The sequence below is a fragment of the Scomber scombrus genome, chromosome 9 (assembly GCF_963691925.1).
Source record: "Scomber scombrus chromosome 9, fScoSco1.1, whole genome shotgun sequence".
Taxonomy (NCBI): domain Eukaryota; kingdom Metazoa; phylum Chordata; class Actinopteri; order Scombriformes; family Scombridae; genus Scomber; species Scomber scombrus.
This window is the reverse complement of record NC_084978.1, coordinates 26,287,382-26,309,938: the sequence shown is the minus strand read 5'-3', so window position 1 is coordinate 26,309,938 and position 22,557 is coordinate 26,287,382. Positions and strand designations below refer to the sequence as shown.

The following is a 22,557-nucleotide window of genomic DNA, read 5'->3' as shown; positions in this document are numbered from 1 at the left end:
GTAGACAACCAAGGCACCGCCAACATTTTTAAGCTAGCAAACATTCCCTTATCAGGTCTCGTCAGGTTGAAAAACACCGTTCAATGGTAGGTTTTATTGAATACTAATGACAGTAAAAGTGACAGCTACCTCACACAGCTAGCGGTAGCTTTAAGAGCAGCTAGTTAAGTTAGCTTTCCCAGTTTTTGTGTCGTTCTTTTTGGCTTTACCTCTCTTTTAGTTCAAGCTAACAAGCTAGCTAATATACGCTAAAGGCTAAATTGAACAAACTAAACAAGCAGTAGTCCATATAGTGTGTTGAATTAATGAATAGTTATGATACTAATAATAATTGCCTTATTATTAGTTAAGCGGGTTAACGTTATCTTGAGGGACTATGACGCCATTGTGGTTGCCTGACAACGGAGAATTAAAGTGACAGCAACGTGAATCAAAACCGACTATTATTGTTTATTTATTATATTGTAAACATTTACATAGTAATGTATCAGGTCCTTAGATAATGTAACAGTGATTTCCTGCTCATTTATGTTATATTCACAGTGGAGCAGCTCTACTAAAATAAACATAGAGTATATTAAATGAAGCAGAGACTCTGTGAAGAAACAGAAAATGTGTTTACAGCTGCTGATTTAACCAGCACTCATTAGAAGTAAGAGAAGGAAATAATTAGCAAGATTATTTCCTGTAGCCTTTTGTTGTGATTACATTTTTTTAATTTATTTTTTTACATTTGTTCCATCATGACACACAGCTGAAACCCTATATAAAGCTTTGTACTAGGCCAATTAAGTATTGGTCCTTATCCTCTCTAATTCAAAGTATACACTCTGCTGCCTGGAGTCTCTGATCTTTTACACTGCCTAATATGTGCTTCCTTTGCAGTAGTGATGAATGTACCGTACAGTAAGCGTGGCACTCTGTGTGTTTTCAGTTGGGTTGGATAACTTTGCCCAGTGGAGATGGATGATGAGCTGGAGAACTTCATCAGGCAGCGGAAGGCCAGAGTGGCTGAGGATAAAGCCCGCTTAGAGCAAGACCCTCCTTACATGGAAATAATGGTTCGTTACAATGATGGTTGTTAGGTTTTTAACCCTGAACTGTTTAAGAACAAGGTTAGAGTGCTGGATAAGTAACTGCTTTTATATATTCACATTCAATCTTCTATTTTTGACTGACAGGCAAAACCCCACAGATCCTATGGGTCCACTATTAAGGAGAACATCCCTCCTAAGTCGATAGCACAGGGGAAAGGTACAGTACATGATCACATACCCCTCCATTAATTCTTATGTTTTTAATAATGACTAATTTTATAAAGAGATAAGCAAAATAATTAGTCTATCAAAAACAGTAACCCATGATTTCTCTTGTCACGTGACTGATGTTTGTCAGTGTAGATGTTGTGTCTCTAAACTGATAGTTGTCTTGTTTTGACATGAAACTCTCCACCATGTGTCTGTATTAAAAATTGATGGGTGTGTTTTGTCAGAGGAGAACAGTAGTGTAGGTCTGCCCCTCGGTCTGGAGTACGAGAAGAAAAAACAGCGACTGCAGCATGAGCTCCGTATGGACTACAGGCGCTACATGGCTCAGGTGACTGTCACAGATGTACCTGTTTGGCTCTAGCAGAAAAGCTTGTAGGTCAACTCAGGCTTTGTTCTTTGTCTGTCAATACTTTATTCTACTTTTAAATGGGACTAAATGACTGTTATGGGAGCTGTCAGTGTGGTGTTTGCAAGACATTACTGAAATATAGACAAAACTGTGTTCCAATTTCAAGGCTGTATCCACTCAAATCAACATTTCTAGACAATATATGTTATTGTTAACGGTGATGGTCCCATTTCAGAGATTCCTCCAAATGTGGTCATGGAATGCCTTTTGTTAGCATTCTGCGACACAATTCTTGTGTTACTTGCAGCCCTCAGTATCCCTTAATCCATGTAATGTTCAGGTATCTTCTGCATCATGTGCAGTCTGGAAATATCAGATGACCAAGTTGTGTTTACTAGGCATTCCTCTTCAAGTGGCTGTCAATCACTGGTAGATAAATTACTTGAACCGGGCCAATGAAAAAGGTTAATGCAGGATATAAATGTACTGTAAATTTACCATTAACCTTGTCCTCAGTAGGGGTTCAACTTAAATATCACAAGTTGTTCTATGAATTTAAAGATTGGAAAAACGTTTCCCTTTTCACACTGACAATTGCAGGTTTAAATCTCAAGCTTTAGCCCAGTCGTTAATTTAAGAGTGCTTTTATTTGTGTTGTAGGATGTGTAAAATTCACAATGTTGGAATCATGACAAGAGTATTTTATGTTACAGAAACAGCACTTGGACCCCGTACAGCCCGGACCATTAATTCACCTTAATAACAGGAGGTCTGTTAAGGTAAACGTCCCCCTTTATTGACATCAGTTTATTTGAAAATGATTTCTTTGGCCTGGCAGGAGTAGCTGAGAGGAACATGGGAAGATTATAGCTCAACTAATTAAAAAAATAGAAATTACCTTTTGAGTTGTAAAAAAAGCATCCACACACTGAGTTAATAGTAACACCTGAACGCCACATAACTAAGTGCATGAAAACTAGTTAGCAAGCGAGCAGTGAGAAGTTGAAACTGTTAGCTAAAAGTAAAGTAAGTAAAAGTAATGGGGAGCAGTTGAAACATATATGTCTGAATAATGGATAAATGTTAAAGTATTAAGCTAAAACTAATGGATAAAAAGTTAAAATAGTTAGCTAAAACTAATGGATAAACAGTTACATTAGTTATCTAGAACTAATGGATAAACAGTTAAAATAGTTAGCTAAAACTAATGGATAAACAGTTACATTAGTTAGCTAAAACTAATGGATAAACAGTGACAATAGTTAGCTAAAACTAATGGATAAACAGTTACATTAGTTAGCTAAAACTAATGGATAAACAGTGACAATAGTTAGCTAAAACTAATGGATAAACAGTTACAATAGTTAGCTAAAACTAATGGATAAACAGTGACAATAGTTAGCTAAAACTAATGGATAAACAGTTACAATAGTTAGCTAAAACTAATGGATAAACAGTTACAATAGTTAGCTAAAACTAATGGATAAACAGTGACAATAGTTAGCTAAAACTAATGGATAAACAGTTACAATAGTTAGCTAAAACTAATGGATAAACAGTTACAATAGTTATCTAAAACTAATGGATAAATGTTAAAGTATTAAGCTAAAACTAATGGATAAACAGTTACAATAGTTAGCTAAAACTAATGGATAAACAGTTACATTAGTTAGCTAAAACTAATGGATAAACAGTGACAATAGTTAGCTAAAACTAATGGATAAACAGTGACAATAGTTAGCTAAAACTAATGGATAAACAGTGACAATAGTTAGCTAAAACTAATGGATAAACAGTTACAATAGTTAGCTAAAACTAATGGATAAATGTTAAAGTATTAAGCTAAAACTAATGGATAAACAGTGACAATAGTTAGCTAAAACTAATGGATAAACAGTTACAATAGTTAGCTAAAACTAATGGATAAACAGTTACAATAGTTATCTAAAACTAATGGATAAATGTTAAAGTATTAAGCTAAAACTAATGGATAAACAGTTACAATAGTTAGCTAAAACTAATGGATAAACAGTTACAATAGTTAGCTACAACTAATGGATAAACAGTTACAATAGTTAGCTAGAACTAATGGATAAAAAGTTACAAACATTTAAAATAGCTAATTAAAATAGTTAACTAAAAATAATAAATATGGTAGAAATTTCCGTTATGGGTAAAAACTTGAAATGGATAAAGGGGTACTTGACAAGAGTTTATCTTAAAACAACATTGCCTCTTACAATCATTCCTCCAGCAGCACCTCCTAGAAGGCCGAACAGGTGACCTCAAACAGCGACTCCCCTCGTGGAGGGATGCAGGCACTCTGACAGAGGACAGGGGGGGATTGCACAGGGCTCTGCGCCTCGCTGAGGATGAGACTCTTTGCCCTGAGGAGGATGAGGAGCAGTTGTCAGTACTTTCCAGGCATCGCGGCAGGCCGGGGAAGCCAATGGACGAGGAGGTAGAGGAGGAGGAATACACCAAGGAGGAGATGGAGCTGATGGAAGGCAGGAGGCGCAGACATATGGGGGTGGAGGCCAGTTATGAGCAGAGACGATCCAATAAGACTGATGAAAGGTAGCTGGGAGAAATAGTTCCTCTGTATTGCTTATCTTTATGTTCTGTATGTGTATGTTCTAAAATAGCTGACTTTTTGTTTGGAAGAAAGGGAACAATAAATACAATCTGTTTTTATTTGCTTTCCCAGGGAGAAGAGATATATTCCTTTAGGTTTTGCCCGAGAAGGCAGGAGATCAAGAGCACTGACCAAAAATGATGATGCTGAGTTTGCTACTGGCCTTATAATTGGTTAGATGATTTTTCTTTTTTTTTTGTAACTGTGGATTTTGTTTTAAAATTCAAGATTCAGCATTTGATTAACATCTACTTTTAAATGACTGTACACAATTAATTTGAAAATGTGGTGATTTGCATAACAAAATGTGTAAAGAGTATGAAGTGTAACAGACTATCATTAATGCCTTTTTTTTCAGGAGCGGCTGATACAGATGAGGTTTTACAGAGGAGGAAAGAGAGCTACAGACAGGAGCTACAGGAGCAGATTGCTGAACAGCACAGAAACAAAAAAAGGTGGGTCAGTGTTTTATTCATCAGGGTGAAACAGAGGTTGTGTGGGCCAGGTCCTGGCAATGTTTGGTGGCACCTAGAAGTTGCTCAACATTTTCAGGGATCCTTACGCATCACATACATTTCTAATATTACCTAATGAATTTATCCAGAGTGTAATATTAATACTACTGTTTCTGTCTATTCTGTGCATACTGAATTTGTGCATATTTACATATTAGGAATTTAGGTGACACATATCCTCATCATATAAGCTTTAAGTACTCTATGAAGGAGCTTTAACATGCTGACTGTGTGCAACTCAACACATGTTTGTGTCTTTGTTGCAGGGAGAAAGATTTGGAGCTGAAAGTTGCTGCAACAGGAGCAAATGATCCTGAGAAACAGGTAGGACTGTCAAAATTCCATGTCCATAAAATGACCAATCAATACAAAAAGGTATAGGTATGTTTATTTCAACATAAAAATCTTGTCTTTAAAAGATCTAAGACATGTTTTACTGTCTGTAGTCAGGCAGTTGACATACTGATACAATTAGATTTAACAGAACAAAAAAAACACTTTTGCTCATGGTCTTAAATGAAAACAACATTCAAGATGTCCGATGTGTAAATGTGTAACTAAAATAGTTAGATTAAAGTGCAGTATGTGGCATGATGCCTTCTTCCTTTAAACATGGGGGTGAATGAAAAAATGACCTGCATCTACATCATCAAAACTTGAACAACTTACAAACCTGAACACACATCTTGTCCAGTAGCTCAGCTTGTTGAACGAGTCCACAAACAAACACAATCAACACATTGTCTCTCCATGACTTGTAGCTACAGCAGTATGTTTACTTTGTTTCCAATGAGACATTTTGCAATTAATCTACAGTTTACTTGCTTGCTGAACCAGGAGGATATAACAATGTTGTTATATCATTATAAAATGTATCACTAAAAGGAGGCACAGTGCTGACATCATATTATATATCTGTAGAAAGTTAATGCAGCAAATATAATAATGAAATTGGCATTAAGGGGAGATACCAGTGTCATTTCTAATATACAGCATTGTCATAATGCTAACATCACTTAAAGGTAAAGGAGGCTTGTTTATCTTTCAGCCGGACCGAATCAGACAGTTTGGTCTGAGCAGGAGGAAAGATCCTCAGGTTTTGGAACCTTCAGCAACAGGAGAGAGCGAGTCATCATCCAGAGGTCTCTTTAATAATGAGAAGACTGCTGTTCGAGACAGAGAGATGCCTCCTCCTGATAAGCCCCACGTAGCCTTCCAGTCCCCTGTGTTGGAGTACAACTCTGCCCTGGGCCTGGGGGGAGGCGCTCTGTCTCCCAACATCCAGCCTGCTGGCCCCTCCTTCCCCAGAGCCATGGACACTCCGAGGTATCAGTTTTTAATCCCTTCATTTTTTATTATTGTGAAAAAATAATCACCAGTAAATCTTTGTTTGAAATACATCATTTGTTTTACTCTGTGTTCAGAATCCCTTTGCTCCCTCCACATCCTCCATCAACACTCAGTGAAGCCTACAGGAGCACATACGGAGAGCCTCATCACTACTACAGCAACAGGAACCTGCTTGACCCTAACATGGCCTACTGTAAGTACCGGACCCCTTGGTTTACAGCTTTCTTGATGAACTTATTGGTTGTACATTCAGTATAATCATTTCATCATTCTAATGTGTTTCAGATGGTCATTTGTCTGTTCCGGGTGCCGGCCATCCTGTGTCCTACTGGAATGTACCACCGGGGGGTGCTGTCCCAATCCAGTTTGGCAACCACAGCCCTCACAGCCAGCACAGTGGAAGCAGCTTCCCTGAGCCTCCAACACAGTAAATATCTCCTCTTCACCTTTACTACTTTCAGTCAGTAAATGATTAACAGCTGATATCAAGGTGGCAGCAAATGTACATAATTACCAGCACACAGGCACCTTGCACAGCCACCTAGTAGTAGAGGTTTAATGACCCATTCAATTGTCTAGTAGTAATAATGGTGTGCCTTGTTTCTAATGAAATGGAAGGTAATTTTAATGATTGATATAATAAAAAAAACAAATAAGCACATTTCCTTAAAAGTGAAAGATCATAGCTAGAGGTCAGATCTAAGCAGTGTGATTCTGCTGTTCTCCCATCAGGCCCAGCAGTGAGGCTGCTACTGCGGACTCAAGTACTGGACTGTTCCCTCCAGAGAGATCCAAATCAACCAGGGAGAGGATTTACAGAGAGGCTCTGAAACAACAGGTACCATCATTGTCCTTTAAAATGACAGTTATCCTTTAACACACAAGGATTTCTAGTCCTAATGTGTAGATCTACTGACTGCTTTATGATACCGTGTCAGTAAATCCACAGGGGGATGATAGTCAAGCTGAGACTAAAGATTGAAGCAGAGATAAAAGTTGATGTATGTGGTCTAACTGGAGAACACCAGAGTGATCATCATTGAATTACCAACATTTCAGAGGACTAAAACCAACCATCTTTCATTATTGAGGAGTCTGCCAATTATTTTCTCCATTTATCTTTTTGTGTAAAACATGTGAAAAATTCACACTATAAATTATCAGAGTCACAGATTACATTTTTCAATTCTTTGTCCGATTAAAGCATCACATTTGAGAAACTAAAACCAGTAACTGAACTGAAACTTTTTAGTGTATTTACTTGAAATAAACTCTAAGATTATTATTTGATTATCAAAATAGTTGGCAATTTATTTTCTGTTGATTAACTGATCATTGCAGCTCTAGAGTTCATTAAAGTTTATTTAAATGTGGACACACCACACATAAATGCAACACTTGAATTTAAAGATAAGGCTTTTTGAGCATTGGTAGTTAAAGACTTCCTACAACCTGGATTATAAATGATTTATTGTTGAGTAAAACACACTATAAAGTTTGTGTATGACCTCATCATCTCAGCATAGGTACTAATTTGGCAGACAGCAATGGCAGGGAGTGTGATGTAAAGTGGAGACTGATGATTTTGATGTTTGTAGGAAGCTTCCAGGAGAGAGAGCAGACAACTTTCGACCAAGGTAAAACAGAAGTAGTTAAGAATGAAAAAATAGAGCACAAGTCCAGTTCCATCCCTCAATCCTCCATAGTTTGCCTCTAGATCAGCCAGTAGACGTGTTTGTGAGATCTCTCCCCACTCAGAAATGACTTAATATCCCTCAATCCCATCCAAGTCCCACATCTTTTCCCTTCAACTAGAGTTACAAAAATCCTCCCCACTTCCTCAGCTTAGCTTGCTTTTTGTTTAATGTTTTTTTTTTTTTAACTTACATGATCATTGCAGGCTCTCACAATCTTTTTTCCAGGTGGCTCCTCACTGTTGTATTTTGGTTGCTTGTCGTGTTTGTGATGTAGGTACACATCAGAGTGTTTTATCATTACATCACTACATATCCTCACATAGAGTTTTAGATAGTGATTCCTGTTCCTTATACGCAAAGTGTAGTGCTTTAACTTCGGCTTACTTCTTGCATCTGTGGCTTAGCTGCAGATAATTGTACTTTGAAATAAAGCAAAATTAGTGAGTGGAATGAGCTACTGATGAATACAAATTTCACTTTCAGTCTTTTGAGAATTATTATAGTAAATAATAAAATACTGCAATGTAGATTCAGGAGCAACAAGAACGGAGGCGTCTGGAGATTGAAGAGCAGGAGCACTACGATGCTCAGCTGGAGTCCGACATGAAGAACCACCAGCCGTGGGGTCGAGGCGGAGGAGGAGCTCCGCTCAGAGACAGCACGGGAAATCTCATCGGTGAGTACAACAGTTTCCTAAATTCAAGTTTTCTTTACAAGATCATTCCACAATAAATTCTTACCCCCTTTTTGTCTACAGCTGATCTCAATCAGATGCACAAGCTGAACGAGGAGGCCTACAGTAACCCGGAGCAGTGGCAGAGGAGAGCCACAGCGGCCGTGACAGCACGCAGGACAGAGCACCCGGACCCCAACGAGAGGGTCTCTGGTACTGTAGCAGTGATCAATCAATCAATCAATCAATCAATCAGTCAATCAGACTTTATTTAAATAGCTGTTTTATTACAGGTTAATGTAGTTAAAAGTGCTTTAATAAAAGAGAAGGAACAAAAACGATGAAAGAACACAAAAAAAGAACAAATTACAAAGACAAAAATTGAGACCACTTGAGCAATAGAAAATAATAATGACAAAAACAATCGATAAGAAGATCAAAATTATAGAATGATTATAATGGTAAAATAAAGTAGAATAAAAATTGAATAAAAAGACTATGAATCAGTATCCATAACACTAGTGACTGGCTCTCTGCTACTGTAACCATTTTAACATCAGTATTAGTAAAAGTCACTGAGGAGAATGTGTGGAAGTCTTATGGATGGAACTCTTAATAGTGATTTACTGTTTGCCAGTGTCGCCAGCTCACAATGGAATTTCTTTATGCGTTTTTTCTTGTTTCAGGTTTCACTCATGTCCAGACGCCTCAGTTTGCCAGAAGCAACGTGTTTGCCAACCAGCCCAACCTGCAGCAGCTCCAGGAGCAGGACAAGTACAAAAGTTATCTCAAACAGCAGGTACAGCTTCACACAGGGGATTAGCCCATCATATAGCCCTCTTTTGTAGACACTATTATCCAGAAATCTAGTTAGCTGCTTGTAGAATACTGAAAGCAGCTGCTAAATTTGAATTTGTTTGCAGATTGAGGAGAAACTGCGTAAAAAAACAGAAGAGAGGGAACGGACCAGACTGGAGGAAGAAAGGGAGGAGAGGAGGCTGGAGGAGCAGAGGGCTCGCATTCAGAGGGAGTACGAGGAAGAACAAGAGAGAAAGAAACGGAAAGAAATGGAGGTGAGGAGCTAAAACTGAGGGAAAGGTGGTGTTTTTTTTACTTTGATGTTTCAGGGTATTGCTGCTTTTGTACTGTCGGTTATCATCTTGATAATAATCTGACCTGAAATCTGTCAACATCTCCCTTAAACACACAATATCCTGTTCAGCTACTGCATGAAATGACAAAAGTATGGTAAAATTTGTTAAAATACTAAATAATAATAAATAAACTAACTTTCTTTTATTCGTCTCTCAGCAAAAGGCCAAGAACGAGGAGCTGATTCAGCTGGCTGAACAGCGTAAGAGGGAGGCGGAGAGGAAGAAGAAGGAAGAGGAAGAGAAGGAGAGCGCATTGCTGAGGATGCAGTATGAGAGGGAGAGGCAGGCTCGGGTGGAGGAGGTTAGTTCACTAACACCACTAGGAATCAAACACCATTGTCTTAAATGGAGGGTTTTGTGAATTAAGGGTCTCAATGTTGCATCATTTATGTAATAGTCTGAATAATACATTGCAACATCTCTTACTCTCCCTTCCCTGGTAAGCAACAGACATTTCATATTATCCAAAATATCCAAAAGTTGCCTTGGGTCTTTAAGTTCAGTTTCAAGTTGCAAAAGCTGTACACAGACTATAGCTGATGGTCAGCTGACCACCAACTGGCATTTACTGTATGTATGAGAAGCAAAAGCTAGTCAGTTGTATGTATCAATGATCAAAAAAACATAGCGGGTAACAAAATAGCTGATCATGCTAATATGATCCTGGTGACACAGTGTCATTAGAATAATGGCATGTTTTGCTTTATACTGGCATTATCAGCCTGTAGTCTTTTGCTGTTGGAAGAAAAAAAGGTGTAGTTAAAAAAAATAAAGAAAAGCAACCTAAATGAGGGAAATATTGATTTGCTAGAGGGAGCTAAAGATGTTTTATTGACTTTGGACTCATTTGCACCAACAGTGCTGGATATGCTACAAAAACTACAGTCTGTAGTTAAAGTCAGCTAACAACAGCTCAACTGTGCTGTTGTGGAAACTCTTTTCAGCCTCTGTTTAGGATGCAGGATCAGCCATTGGCAGTCATTTCCCTTCAGGAGAATTTGGCAGGTGTGAATTCATCAGATCCTGGATCTTCTGCTCCCTCAGAAACCACTAGAGCAGGGACGGACTGTGTCACATGGAGGGCAACGATTAAACAGGTTTTCATTCCAGTGACGCACTAAAGCACATTGAGTAGTTGAATTTATCCTCCACTCTGGTTGAAGTTGTTCACATCTGTAGCCACTCTTCATATTCCCTCCTTAACAATCTTGATTTACACCAAAACACAGGCAGAGGGCGACAATAATCAAGTAATCAGGTTACATATGATTAAATGATAGTTTTGAATGGATGGCTGTGTGTGTTTTAGGTCCACAGGGAGCCCTCCCCTCCAATCCCCACCCTCCAGAAGAAACACGGGCTACACCGATTCACTCCGAGACCTCCCAGTATAGAGAGCCGTCATTCTACTGCACCCCTTTCTGTGAGTTTGCATCCTTATACCTGCAATGTATGAAAAAAGAAAAGTCATTTGTAGGTCCAAATTGTTGCTTGTTCTTGAGAAACACATCTGACACAACTTCTCCATCTCTGTATAAAAGAAGTTTATGTGTCTTTGCCTCTGGGCATCTCTGTTTTAAATCATTTTCACTTTTTATTTATCTGTCCCTCAGGAGCGTTCTTTGTCTGGGCTCCAGTCTCCTCCTGTCCCTGCTTGTAGGAATCAGCTGCGAGCTGCAGGTACATGAGCACACACAAACAGATGTTTTCAGACATGGGACCTACAGGTTTAAACTAACCAGCCAGTTTTGGCAGAATCTCGGTTGTGTAGACTCCGCCTCAGCTTCTGAGGTAGTAGTTGACATTTACTACTAGGAGTTGGTATCAGTGGTAGAAACAGTGTATGAGTGTGTTTCTAGATACTTTGTGTTAATGTTTTCAGGAGACCAGCGGGACGTGTACAACGAGCTGTCAGCGTTGCGTCGGCAGCTTCGCAGTGAACAAAGACGTCTGGAGGGTCGACTGCAGCAAGGCGACTGGGAGGAATTAAACTCTCCTCTGAGTGAAAGGTCAGACCTGATGTAGTTGTGGATCCACTTCCTGCACATAACAAGCTTATGTATCACAGTGATTCGATTTGTATTCTTCATTGGTCCAGACATCAGGATCGTCCAGCGGTGGATGTGTTTGATATGGCCAGGCTGCGGCTCCAGGCTCCGGTCCGAAGGCCCAACTCCAGAAACGCACAGCCCAGAAACCTGCTGCGAATCCACGACTCTCTTCAGCTCAAATACACAGGTGATAATAAAACATCGGTTTTATCATCCTAATTGTACTCTACTGGAAGCAAGCATTGACAGTGGTGACTGGTTCTCTTGGGTATTTGTGCTTCAGACGGTGAATCCAGGCTGGACTCCAGTGAGGTTCCTAAGCTGGAGGAAGTGGGTGTGGTCAGTAGGAGGAGGCAGGACTACAGGGATCCATATCACCAACTCAGCAGCCAGAGGTCCACAGTACAGGATGGTCAGTGCTCACTGCACTTTTGGATTCATATTTATCCTCTTGTGGTGGATTCAATTAGAGATTTAACTGCGGAAGAACAGTTTCTTTCTGTTCACTTATATTCTGTCAGGTCAACAGTTGGAGTTATTTGAATTGTAATTAAAATGAGATAATGTGTTTTTTAGGTCCGATGTACACTTGGTATTATTTGAAATGTTTTTTACACTAAATGAGGACTGTGGATTTTGTCCCTCGTCACTTACATTACAAATGTGTTAAGAAAAAATCTCTGAATGACCAGTACAAAGAGGAGGAGAAAAAAAGCAAGCAAAACAGTTCATCTCAATCTGAATTCTGATTCTAATCTTGTTTTGTGACTGAAAAATGTGAAGTTGCTCATTTAATTTTGTATTTTTAAGACTATGTGGCTGAGGCTATTCAAATGTGTAGGATTTAGTGGCATCTAGTGGTGAGGTTGCAGATTGTACCCAACTGACTAGCATACAGGGAAACCTTCAGTGGCTGCAAAACTTTGCAAAATCGTAAAAAGCCAGTGTTTGGTTTGTCCATTCTGGGCTATTGTAGAAACATGGTGGTACAACATGGCGGGCTCTGTGGAAGAAGACCCACTCTCTATGTAGATATATGTACTTCAATTAAAATTACATTTTTTGGATATGAATACATATGAAACACTACTGGGGAGTTACAGAATTATATAAAAATCCTAAAAAAATCTATAATATACATATTAATTACTGGACCTACCGTTTAATATCAGGTGTAAATTGAGTCTATGGCTTTTGCTATTTCTGGGGTTGTCTAAAAAAGATCATAATGTTCTTGTGTTGCAGATTATTTTGACCTGTCCCCACCACATCCAAATGATTATATGGTGAGTCTAAAAGGAATTACGGTTTAGTTTTAATTAATGTTTTGTATCAACTAACTGTGACTATCTGAGTGAAATTGTGAAAAGTCTTGTGTTTGTGTTGCAGAGGAGTGTGATGGGAGGATCTGCCAGCGGTTCTCTGCTGGAGTCAGAGAGTGCTTTCATTGGTAAGACCACCAGGATATATTTAAGTATCCAGTATCACTGGAATCATGTAAAAATAAAGGCATTGCACCCAGCAGGGAAGATGTGGGGACAACAAACAACAACACAGTACAGTGTATCCTCTCTAAGTCTGCTGTTGTATTTGTTAAGATCCTCTAGGCGATGCCTTTCCAGTGCCACGCACCCCAGAGCTTGAGAAGATCCCCCAGCTGTCAGCCAGAGAGAGGAGGAGGATGGCAAAACAGTCACAGCGCCCACAGGTACCCTGCTTTACACACCACACACTCACTTCAGGTTCACAACAACAGCAATGTAGCCTGTATACGTGTATTTGTGAGCTAAAAAGCTACAATAAGTAGTAAGTTGTTATTTATACGTGAAATTATATATTCTAAGAAAGTGTCTCTGGTTGGTCTAGGAACGAGCTGCTTCCAGCCAGCTCATTGGTCAATTAGGAGACTATTCCACCCACACAGGTAACAGACTGCAGCACAATGCAGAGCCCAGTGGAGAAGGGAGGAACCGGGACAGGACAGATCGTCTGATGGCCCTCATTCGTCGTGGCAACACAGCCGGTACGACTTGATTCCGTTTTGCCGGTTGTTGACTTAAATGTTACATAAGAGCTTTAATGTGTGATGTGAATTTCAGTCTGGTTATGCAACTCTTTCAGTGTTTGACTCTCCTCCTGTTCTCTAGGACCAGTGGATGTGTCTGATGACGACTCACCTCCCCACTTTTCTCCCTACATTCGAAACCATCGAAGCTCTGTAGAAACTGTCACCACCGATCCTTGGATGCGGCCAGGAACATCGGACACACTCAAGTGCTTAGACCGACCACTGAGGAGGGAGCGGGTGACAACGTAGGACCCCGGATGTCTTCCACTTCAATATTGATCCAGAATACACCCCTCTGTCTTTAAATTATGAGATCACAGTTGTTTTTAACTCACTGACTATGTGAAGGATGGATATGTCAGTATGAATGTTGGATACCAGTTTGTATTTACTTTTTTTTCATTGATTACATCATCAATGAACCTCAATGTCTGATCTCACAGTGAGTTCTTGTTTATGTGTATTTACTATTTTATTAATGACTAAATTATGTTTTGAATAAATTATTTTTTCATTATATGATCTGTGTACTTTGATTGTTTGTAGCCTTTACATTAATTTAAGATCCTGCTCAGAGCTCCATGTTCAAAAAGTCTGCCGCACTTTCCATGTCAGTTTTTACTTCAGGGTTATGATTTGTGTGTGATGCACATTATATTAACTTTACTGTATTTTGACAAAGGAAATACATTTATTTGCTCTCTTGCTTAGAGTTAGATGAGAAGAATGATACACTTGGTTATTGTGTATTTTCCCAATGTTTAATACTATTCCTTTAAGAGTTGGATTAAGTTACGGATTGCGTAATCATTATTCAACTGCAGAGACATGATGATAACATCAAGATAAACATTTGACCATCTACATTTGGATCCTGTACATTCACTATTGATTTACTGTTGGCCTGAACACTTTAAAAATAATTCCGTAGATTGTTTCAAATATTTTTAAATATAGGAATAAAAAAGTAAACAACACTGGCTGAAGAAAAAAGCTGCCATTACATATCAGATCTGCACTCAATAGTTATTTTGCTTCATCAAATTATATCCATGTCACTCAAGTAGTTTTAAGTCTGAAAATCTTACTCTCCTTGAAGGTGCAGTGTGTAAAATTTAGTGCCATCTAGTGGTGATGTTGCAGATTGCAAGCAACTGAATTATATTCCATTTTGCAAAGTCACTAGAAGCCACACTAGATGCCACTAAATTCTACACACTTCACCTTTAAATAGGATATTTTAAGTGGTCATTGTAAAACAGAACAAAGTTATTAGGCTGAGGGTGGATATAATTACATTTGTATGGGGAAAAAAGTGAAGCAGGCAGAATAATGGTAGTGTGCCTCGTCCAACCAATACAAAGAATGGATGTCTAATCTATTTTGATCTAATCTAATGTAATATGATCTGATGTCTATGAAAGTTACAAGCATGAAAATCAAGTGAACATCCAGCACAATCTAATCTGATCAAAGAAAATCAAAGCCAATTGAATCAAATCTAATATAAATCGATCTAAGCTATTCTGATCAAAGAAAATCTAATAAATGATTCAACATTTCAGAGGAGAAAAGTAGAATATTTAAAATGGTTACTGTGATATAGAATTAAGTAATTTGTCCTGTAAGTGGGGGAGGGCAGTGTAATAATATAGAATCTAATTCAATATATCATCTATTTAAATATTCACCAAAAGCATACTGGTTTGAAAACTCAGAGGCTGTGCAGTCTTCTTATAGGCTGGTTGGAAGTTGTTAGCAACAACATCATTCACCTCAGTTTAAATCTTTTTCTGCTTTAGAGTCCTCATTCAGCCTCATGCTGCCAACCATCATACCATTTGCTAATGATTCAAAAGTGATTGGTCTGATAGCAGATTGGACTGTGGGAGTGAGGTGGTGACAACCAATCACACTCCCGTTTCCATCAATGGAACATCAGTCGACATCCTCCACAGATCGACTCCATGTGATGTCTCAAAAGATTTGGTCTACACACCAAAATCCTGACCTGCTTCTGCTGCTGGACTCCACAGAGACATACTGACAGGATGCATCACAGTCTGCCAACCTGACCGCCTGCTTCAAAGGTTCAGAAGTGGATTTAAAACTCATATGAATGGTCCTCCCCTCACTCAGATATACAGTGCTGCTTGGAAGTTTGTGAAGCCTTTAGAATTTGGTCTGTTTCTGCATAAATATAAAGAGACATCAGTTAAACAAATGAGACAAAAACCGGACACTTGTTTGTTTGTTTATTTATTGAGTAAAATAATCCAATGTTACATATTTGTGCGTAACAAAGGTTTGTGAACCGCTGGGATTATCAGTTCATTTGAAGCTAACTAGGAGTCAAGTGTTTCAATGGAATGACAATCAGGTGTAAGTCTGGGATGCCGTGCCTTATACACACATGATCTACATGTATGTAACATGATCTAGTGTCCAGAAAAGTAAGAAGCAAGCACATGTAGTGAACATTGTACCGCATGATCGAATCTGATAGAAGAGGATCAAATCTAATGGAATCAAATCTATCATGATCTGATTTTAACTGATAGAAAATCATTTGAATTTGAATGAATGACAAACATGCACAATAATAGTAGTTTGTGTTGTCCATCACACTTGAAATTATTCAAATAGTTTAGATTGTAATCTACTGTGATCTAATGTAATATGAAATATTCATATACTGTTGGAGCAATGAATGAAGTGTGCATAGTTCAACACAATCTAATTAGCTCATCTAATCCTATCAAATATCATTTGACGTAAACTAGTGAGATCTGATCGCATTACTTGTTTAAGGTTTAAGTAGAAGAAAAATCAGTTCAGAGGGATTAAAGTGCTTAGATGAGCAAAATATTATTTTTTAAAGGTGTGTATTTGTAATAGGCTAAAATTAGATTTCATAGCCTCATGGACTTTGGACTTTTTTCATTTGTTCTCTTGGTTTCCAGTGTTGTATTCTTGTTCAGTCCTTTTGGTCATTTGGTTTTGCTTATTAATATTTCGATTGTGTAAGTATTTTCCTCCTGTGTTCATGTGCTTCCTCCACACCTGCCCTGCATCATGTTCGTTAGCCCTGCCCTGCCTTGCCCTCAGTGTTTTTCCCCAGCCTTCACACCTGTCCTGTATCAGTCTTATCAGCCCTGCCCTGTTGCCAGTGTCCTCCCAGCCAATCAACTCCCAGCCTGCCTTTGTCCAGTCACATGTTCCCTATCAACAAATTAGTTTCTTTTGGTCAGGTTCTAGGATATGTGACACAGGACTTGACTCATTCTCTTGATATTGATAATTAACAACACAGACGTTAAAAATAAGCTCTTACAATTATTGCACACAAAAAAAAAGTAGAAAGTGAATCCATTTCAGGGTGTTTTCTTCATGTATCCACAAATCTCCTGGGAAGCCTGTCTTCCACATCATCCACCTGAACCTGAACAACTGAACACGAGTAAATGAAAAGCTGCTGAGTCTGTAGCTGTTAATAATTTGTCTTCTGGGGTTTAATGTTCTGACAAAAAACATCATGGAAGAAATGAAGTTCTGGATTTCATCATGAGTACATCAATGAAGAGTAACAGGTAAAAACAAAGACTAGAGAAATGTCACAAGTCTGATAAAATTCATTATTTGATCATTGAATCCAACCAGATTCAGGGTTAGACAGTGACAAACACATACATTGTTACTACTACACTACTCAAAAAATTAAGGGAACACTTAATCATCACAGTATAAAACCAAGTCAGTTAAACTTAAAAATATATATAGATATTCGTCTGTCCATTTAAGAAGCACATGTGATTGTGACTAAGTTTCAGCTGCTTTGGTGCAAATGAAAGTGACAATAGGTGCAATGGAGAGGCAAAAGCAAGACAACACCCCAAAAGGGAATGGTTGGAAAGACAGTTGCTCTCTCCTTATCCTTCCTGACTGATTCTTCTTTAGTTTTGTGTTCTGCTAGTGTCCATGTCACTACTGGTAGCATGAGGTGGTATTTGCAGCCCAGTCAAGTAGCACAGGTAGTCCAGCTCCTCCAGCATGGCACATCTATACATGCGGTTGCAAGAAGGTTTGCTATGTCTCCTAGCACAGTCTCAAGAGCATGGAGGAGAAAACCAGGAGACCGGCCATTACGCAAGGAGAGCTGGACAGGGCCGTAGAAGGGCATCAACCCAGAAGCAGGACTGGTATCTGCTCCTTTGTGCTAGGTGGAACAGGAGGAGCACTGTCAAAGCCCTACAAAATGCCCTCCATGTGCATGTTTCTGACCAAACTGTCATAAACAGACTCCATGATGGTGACATGAGGGTCCTCTAGTGGGACCTGTGCTCACAGCCCAGCACCATGCAGCTTGATTGGCATTCGCTAGAGAACACCAGAATTGGCAGGTCTGCCATTGGAGCCCTCTAGCTGAGAGCAGGTTCACTCTGAGCACATGTGACCAGTGTGAAAGAGTCTGGAGACGATGTGGTGAACGTTATGCTGCCTGTAACATCATCCAGCATGACCTGTTTGTGGTGGGTCAGTGATGGTCTGGGGAGGCAGATCCTTGATGGGTCGCACAGACCTCCATGTCATAGCCAAAGGTTTGACTGCTGTTAGGTACTTGGATGAAATCCTCAGAGTGATTGCCAGACTTTACGCTGGTGCAGTGGGTCCTGGGTTCCTCCTGGTGCAGGAAAATGCCTGGCCTCATGTGGCCAGAGTGTGTAGGCAGTTCCTGGATGATGAAGGCATTGATGCCATTGACTGGCTCTCATGTTCCCCCATGGGACATTATGTATCGTGCATCCGACGCTGCCAAGTACTGCCACAGACTGTCCAGGAGCTTACTGATACTATGATCCAGGTCTGGGAGGACACTATTCGACGACTCATCAAGAGCATGCCTAGACGTTGTCGGGAGTGCTTACAGGCACGCAGGGTCATACATACTTCAACTTGAATAATTAATTCATTAAGATCCGATGTATGATTTAAGTGTTTCCTTAAGTTTTTTTAACATCTTGATTTTGGTTATATGCAGTGATGGAACAGACTGAGTGACAACATTTCTCTCATATTTTTAAGCATTTTTTATAGAGCTGGGAAGCACATCAGCATATTAAAGTTGCATTATAAAATATAAAAATACATGCAAGGCAGAGTGTTGGAGGCCATGATTTTATTATCCCAAAAAAGAGTGCATTCTTGAATGCCTGAGTACTCACACACACACACGTTTTCCACCTCTGTATATGTCTGTGTATCATCGTTTCTCATTCTCCTTCCATCGTCTTTGTCCCCCTCAGTAGCGTTGCTCTGTGCTCTGTCTCGTTCATGCTCTCTTGCTTGCGCACACACACACTTGTTCACACACTCTCTCTTTCCTGCCTGGATGAGCACTGTCACTCGCTCACTCGCCCCTCTCTCTCTCTCTCTCTGTCTATATGAGTGATGACCTTCTCCAGCATTGGATAGGAAGGAGGATAGAAGCCATCTAAACTCTGCTACGCCCCCATTACTCACCCAGACACCCCAGTGTCAATATACCTACATACACACACACACACACACACACACACACACACACACACACACACACACACACACACACACACACACACACACACACACACACACACACACACACACACACACACACACACACACACACACACACACACACACACACACACACACTACATCCCACTCAGCATTACACTGACTCAGGAAGGCCACAGCAGCATGGCTAGCAACTTCATCCAAAAATTGATTGTCTCAGGCAAAAACCCCTCAGCTGGTTGAAACAATTTATTGCTCCAAACTAATTTTATGGTCTTTAACTTTCTAGCAGGCCGACCAGGAAGACTTTTGCTGCACCTTCCCTGTCAGAGTCTAGCCTGGAACCCGGTTCAGTAAGGGCCCGCTTTTCATACTTGTGGCTTTTATAATGTGAATAGGCATTAAAAGTCAAATTTTGGCTATTGTCAAAGCTCCGCCAATTTTACACATGAGGACTTACAGAGAGTACTGCTGGGCCTATGAAAACAGTTGTAAAAGGGCTCTGGAGGAGCTTAAAGTCTGAGAAAATATCCTCTTGAAGTCATGACTTATGGCAATATTGTTCATACATCATACAGGGGGCAAAGTTATCATACAAATATGATAATTATCGTACATACAACAACGATGAAAGGATGCCAACTTTACCTTTCCTCTCCCTGGTACTCAATATTTTTTCCTAGGATGGCAAAGTCACAACCTGCCCTACTCTGCCTCTGAGTGGCTTGTACTCATTGCCTTGTGCGTTTGTATTGTTCAGTTGTCTTAGTTTTCAGTACTGATCTACACCTGTGTATGGCATTGTTAACCATACGCATGGTGAAATATGTCATTATATGTTGGCCTACAATGTATCAGACTGTGCCTTCATAAATCCACTGAACCCTCTGACAGAATGTTATACTTTTATACTTTTTTAGATGACTCTGAAAGTGTTCACTGCTGAGAACAGTACCTGTAGTTTCAGAGTTGATTGAGGTGGTCTCTGTGATTTACATGAGCTAGAACCAACACACATTGTGGGTGTGCACCAGACAGAGATGCCCAAGAAAAGAACTTGGAACTTGTAGGATCCATTGTTTTTGAAGCTTGACCAAAAGTCAAGATATTTGTTGCCTCTGCTGCATCGAATTTAACCATTCTTTAAAGTGATGATACTACTACTACTACTACTACTACCAATAATAATAATTTAAAAAATCTCTCACAAGTTCCTCAAATTAATGGAAGTGCAATAACCCATGTGCCCCTTTTAAAACAGGTTCCTATTTCTCAATCATGAAAAAGAAAATATGACTATATTCAGTGCCTGAAACAATCATATTTACCAATTTACTGCAGAGTTTGGTGATATATCTCTTCAGGTTTGTTGTCATGAGCGACCCCGCTTACATTTCACATAGTCAGTTGAGCCATTATTAATGTGAAAATATGAATGCAGCTTTAACAAAGGCATCAAATTCATTTTTTAAGGCCCACAAGCTGAACATTTTGAGTCAACAACAAAAATGTTTTAGGACTAACAGCATTAGCTGAGCTTTTACTGACATTGTTATTCTTAACAGCCCACTTGGCTGCTAGTGTATCAGTTTTTAATAACCCGCAACTGAATACTGAACATTCCTAATGTAGTCCCTTTTAGCCTGTGATGCCTTATTTTATCTTTTAGTTCCTAACAGACCACCATACTAACATGATTTTATACTTGAGCTCTTGTCAACATGATATTCATTTTGTTCAAAGTTACTCTCCATTTACCTTTTTAAAGACAACATTTCTCTTCATCACCTCAAAAAACACAACAGAATACAATCACACATTGTGCTGTATCTGCAGGGGTGGATTTAGGTATTTTGGGGCCCTGGGCAAACTCAGTCATGGGGCCTCCTTCATGACTTATTTTCACCCTTTGTCTGATTGAGAATGTTGTTATTGGCGGTGGCAGGCGAAGTGCTCAAAACTTTAAACTTCTGATACCACACTAATAACACTCTGTTAAAAGTCAAGATTTTACAAATGTCTGTTGAAGGTAGAGCTCATTTTAGCTGCTTTATATGCAGACGGATACTTTAATCTATCATAATGCATCTTATTTTCTCTGTTGATCATATTTTTTATGTGTGAAATCTTAATCTGTAAAATAAACAGTAACAAGCTGTCAGATAAATGTAGTAGAATGACAAATATTGTGTTTCCTCCTGAAATAGAGGGAACTGAATCCCTTCCAGAATAAGTGGAGTAAAGTTATAATAAATAATATTAATAATACTACATATTATTTGAATGCGCCTCTCTGGGCACTCGAGGACACCGTTACATAAAATGGAAATATTAAAGTAAAGTACATGTACCTCATAACTACAAGAATAATAATACTGAGTAAATGTACTTGGTAACTTTTCACCATATGGTTTTAAGGAGGTTGATGGTTTCTGTAACTGCAGTCATTTACCAGGTTTTCCTCTGAATGTCTGACATCAACTGCTCACTGAAGCAGCCAGTGCAAAAACTGTAGGTTACATTCCAGGTGTTGTTCTCTGAGTGAAGAGACTCTCTATGCACCTAGCGACATATTCCATATGTACAGGGAATGTCCCTGTACATATGGAATATGTTGCTGGGTGCAGAGATAGTCTCATACGATAGAAAAACTACATTCCTTTATTCAAGTGAGGTAGCCTAAATGTATTTTAGCCTACTTGAATATTATACTCCTTATACTTCTGCACTGCTCTACATTTACAGATTATTTTTGATAAGATAAGATATTCCTTTATTATTCCCACAATGGGAACATTTGCATTATTATAGCAGCAAGTGGCAAGTACGAGAAACAATGAGAAAATACAAAAGAAGTGAAAGAATATGATGCTATCATTATAGACAAAACTACACAGAAGAATTAGGTAGTTAATATTATGTTAAAATTAACATACAAATGTTACTTAAAAGGCATTATGTCTGTGATAATAATGCATATACATAAAGTAAATACAGGACTTGTGATGGAGTATTTCTATATTGTAGTATTGTGTTGCAGTGTTGTTGCACTCCTCTCTCCCCCTGTCCTGAAAGCAGTGTTCTTTTCTAATAGGCTATTAGTTGACTCCCATGCTTCTTTGAATGCAGTGTTTACTTATCATCATCATTCTCTTTGTCTGTTCTCATGAGGGTTTTGGGGGGGAAGACAATGACAATGATTTTTTGAAAAAGTGCTCAGGGGCCTTTTTGTACATAATTT

General features: G+C 39.0%; 1 protein-coding gene across 2 annotated transcripts; it reads left to right on the top strand.

The window, feature by feature from the left end:
• The first annotated feature begins 6 nt into the window (after positions 1-6).
• LOC133985763 (centrosome and spindle pole associated protein 1-like) lies at positions 7-14,256 on the top strand. Of its 2 annotated transcripts, none has more exons than XM_062425466.1 (29): positions 7-86; positions 935-1,061; positions 1,182-1,254; positions 1,493-1,596; positions 2,331-2,396; positions 3,872-4,194; positions 4,325-4,425; positions 4,611-4,707; positions 5,034-5,091; positions 5,816-6,093; positions 6,192-6,310; positions 6,403-6,544; positions 6,850-6,955; positions 8,343-8,490; positions 8,572-8,700; positions 9,174-9,286; positions 9,411-9,560; positions 9,799-9,942; positions 10,586-10,738; positions 10,951-11,064; positions 11,255-11,321; positions 11,524-11,650; positions 11,740-11,879; positions 11,976-12,104; positions 12,938-12,978; positions 13,082-13,142; positions 13,291-13,400; positions 13,559-13,715; positions 13,840-14,256. In XM_062425466.1, the coding sequence occupies exons 2-29, from the start codon at positions 963-965 to the stop codon at positions 14,007-14,009; spliced, it is 3,519 nt and encodes a 1,172-aa protein (XP_062281450.1). In that variant the 5' UTR covers positions 7-86; positions 935-962; the 3' UTR covers positions 14,010-14,256. The 2 variants fall into 2 exon arrangements, with proteins under 2 accessions (XP_062281450.1, XP_062281449.1); XM_062425465.1 differs by having other exon boundaries at positions 15-86; positions 886-1,061.
• The last annotated feature ends 8,301 nt before the right edge of the window (positions 14,257-22,557 follow it).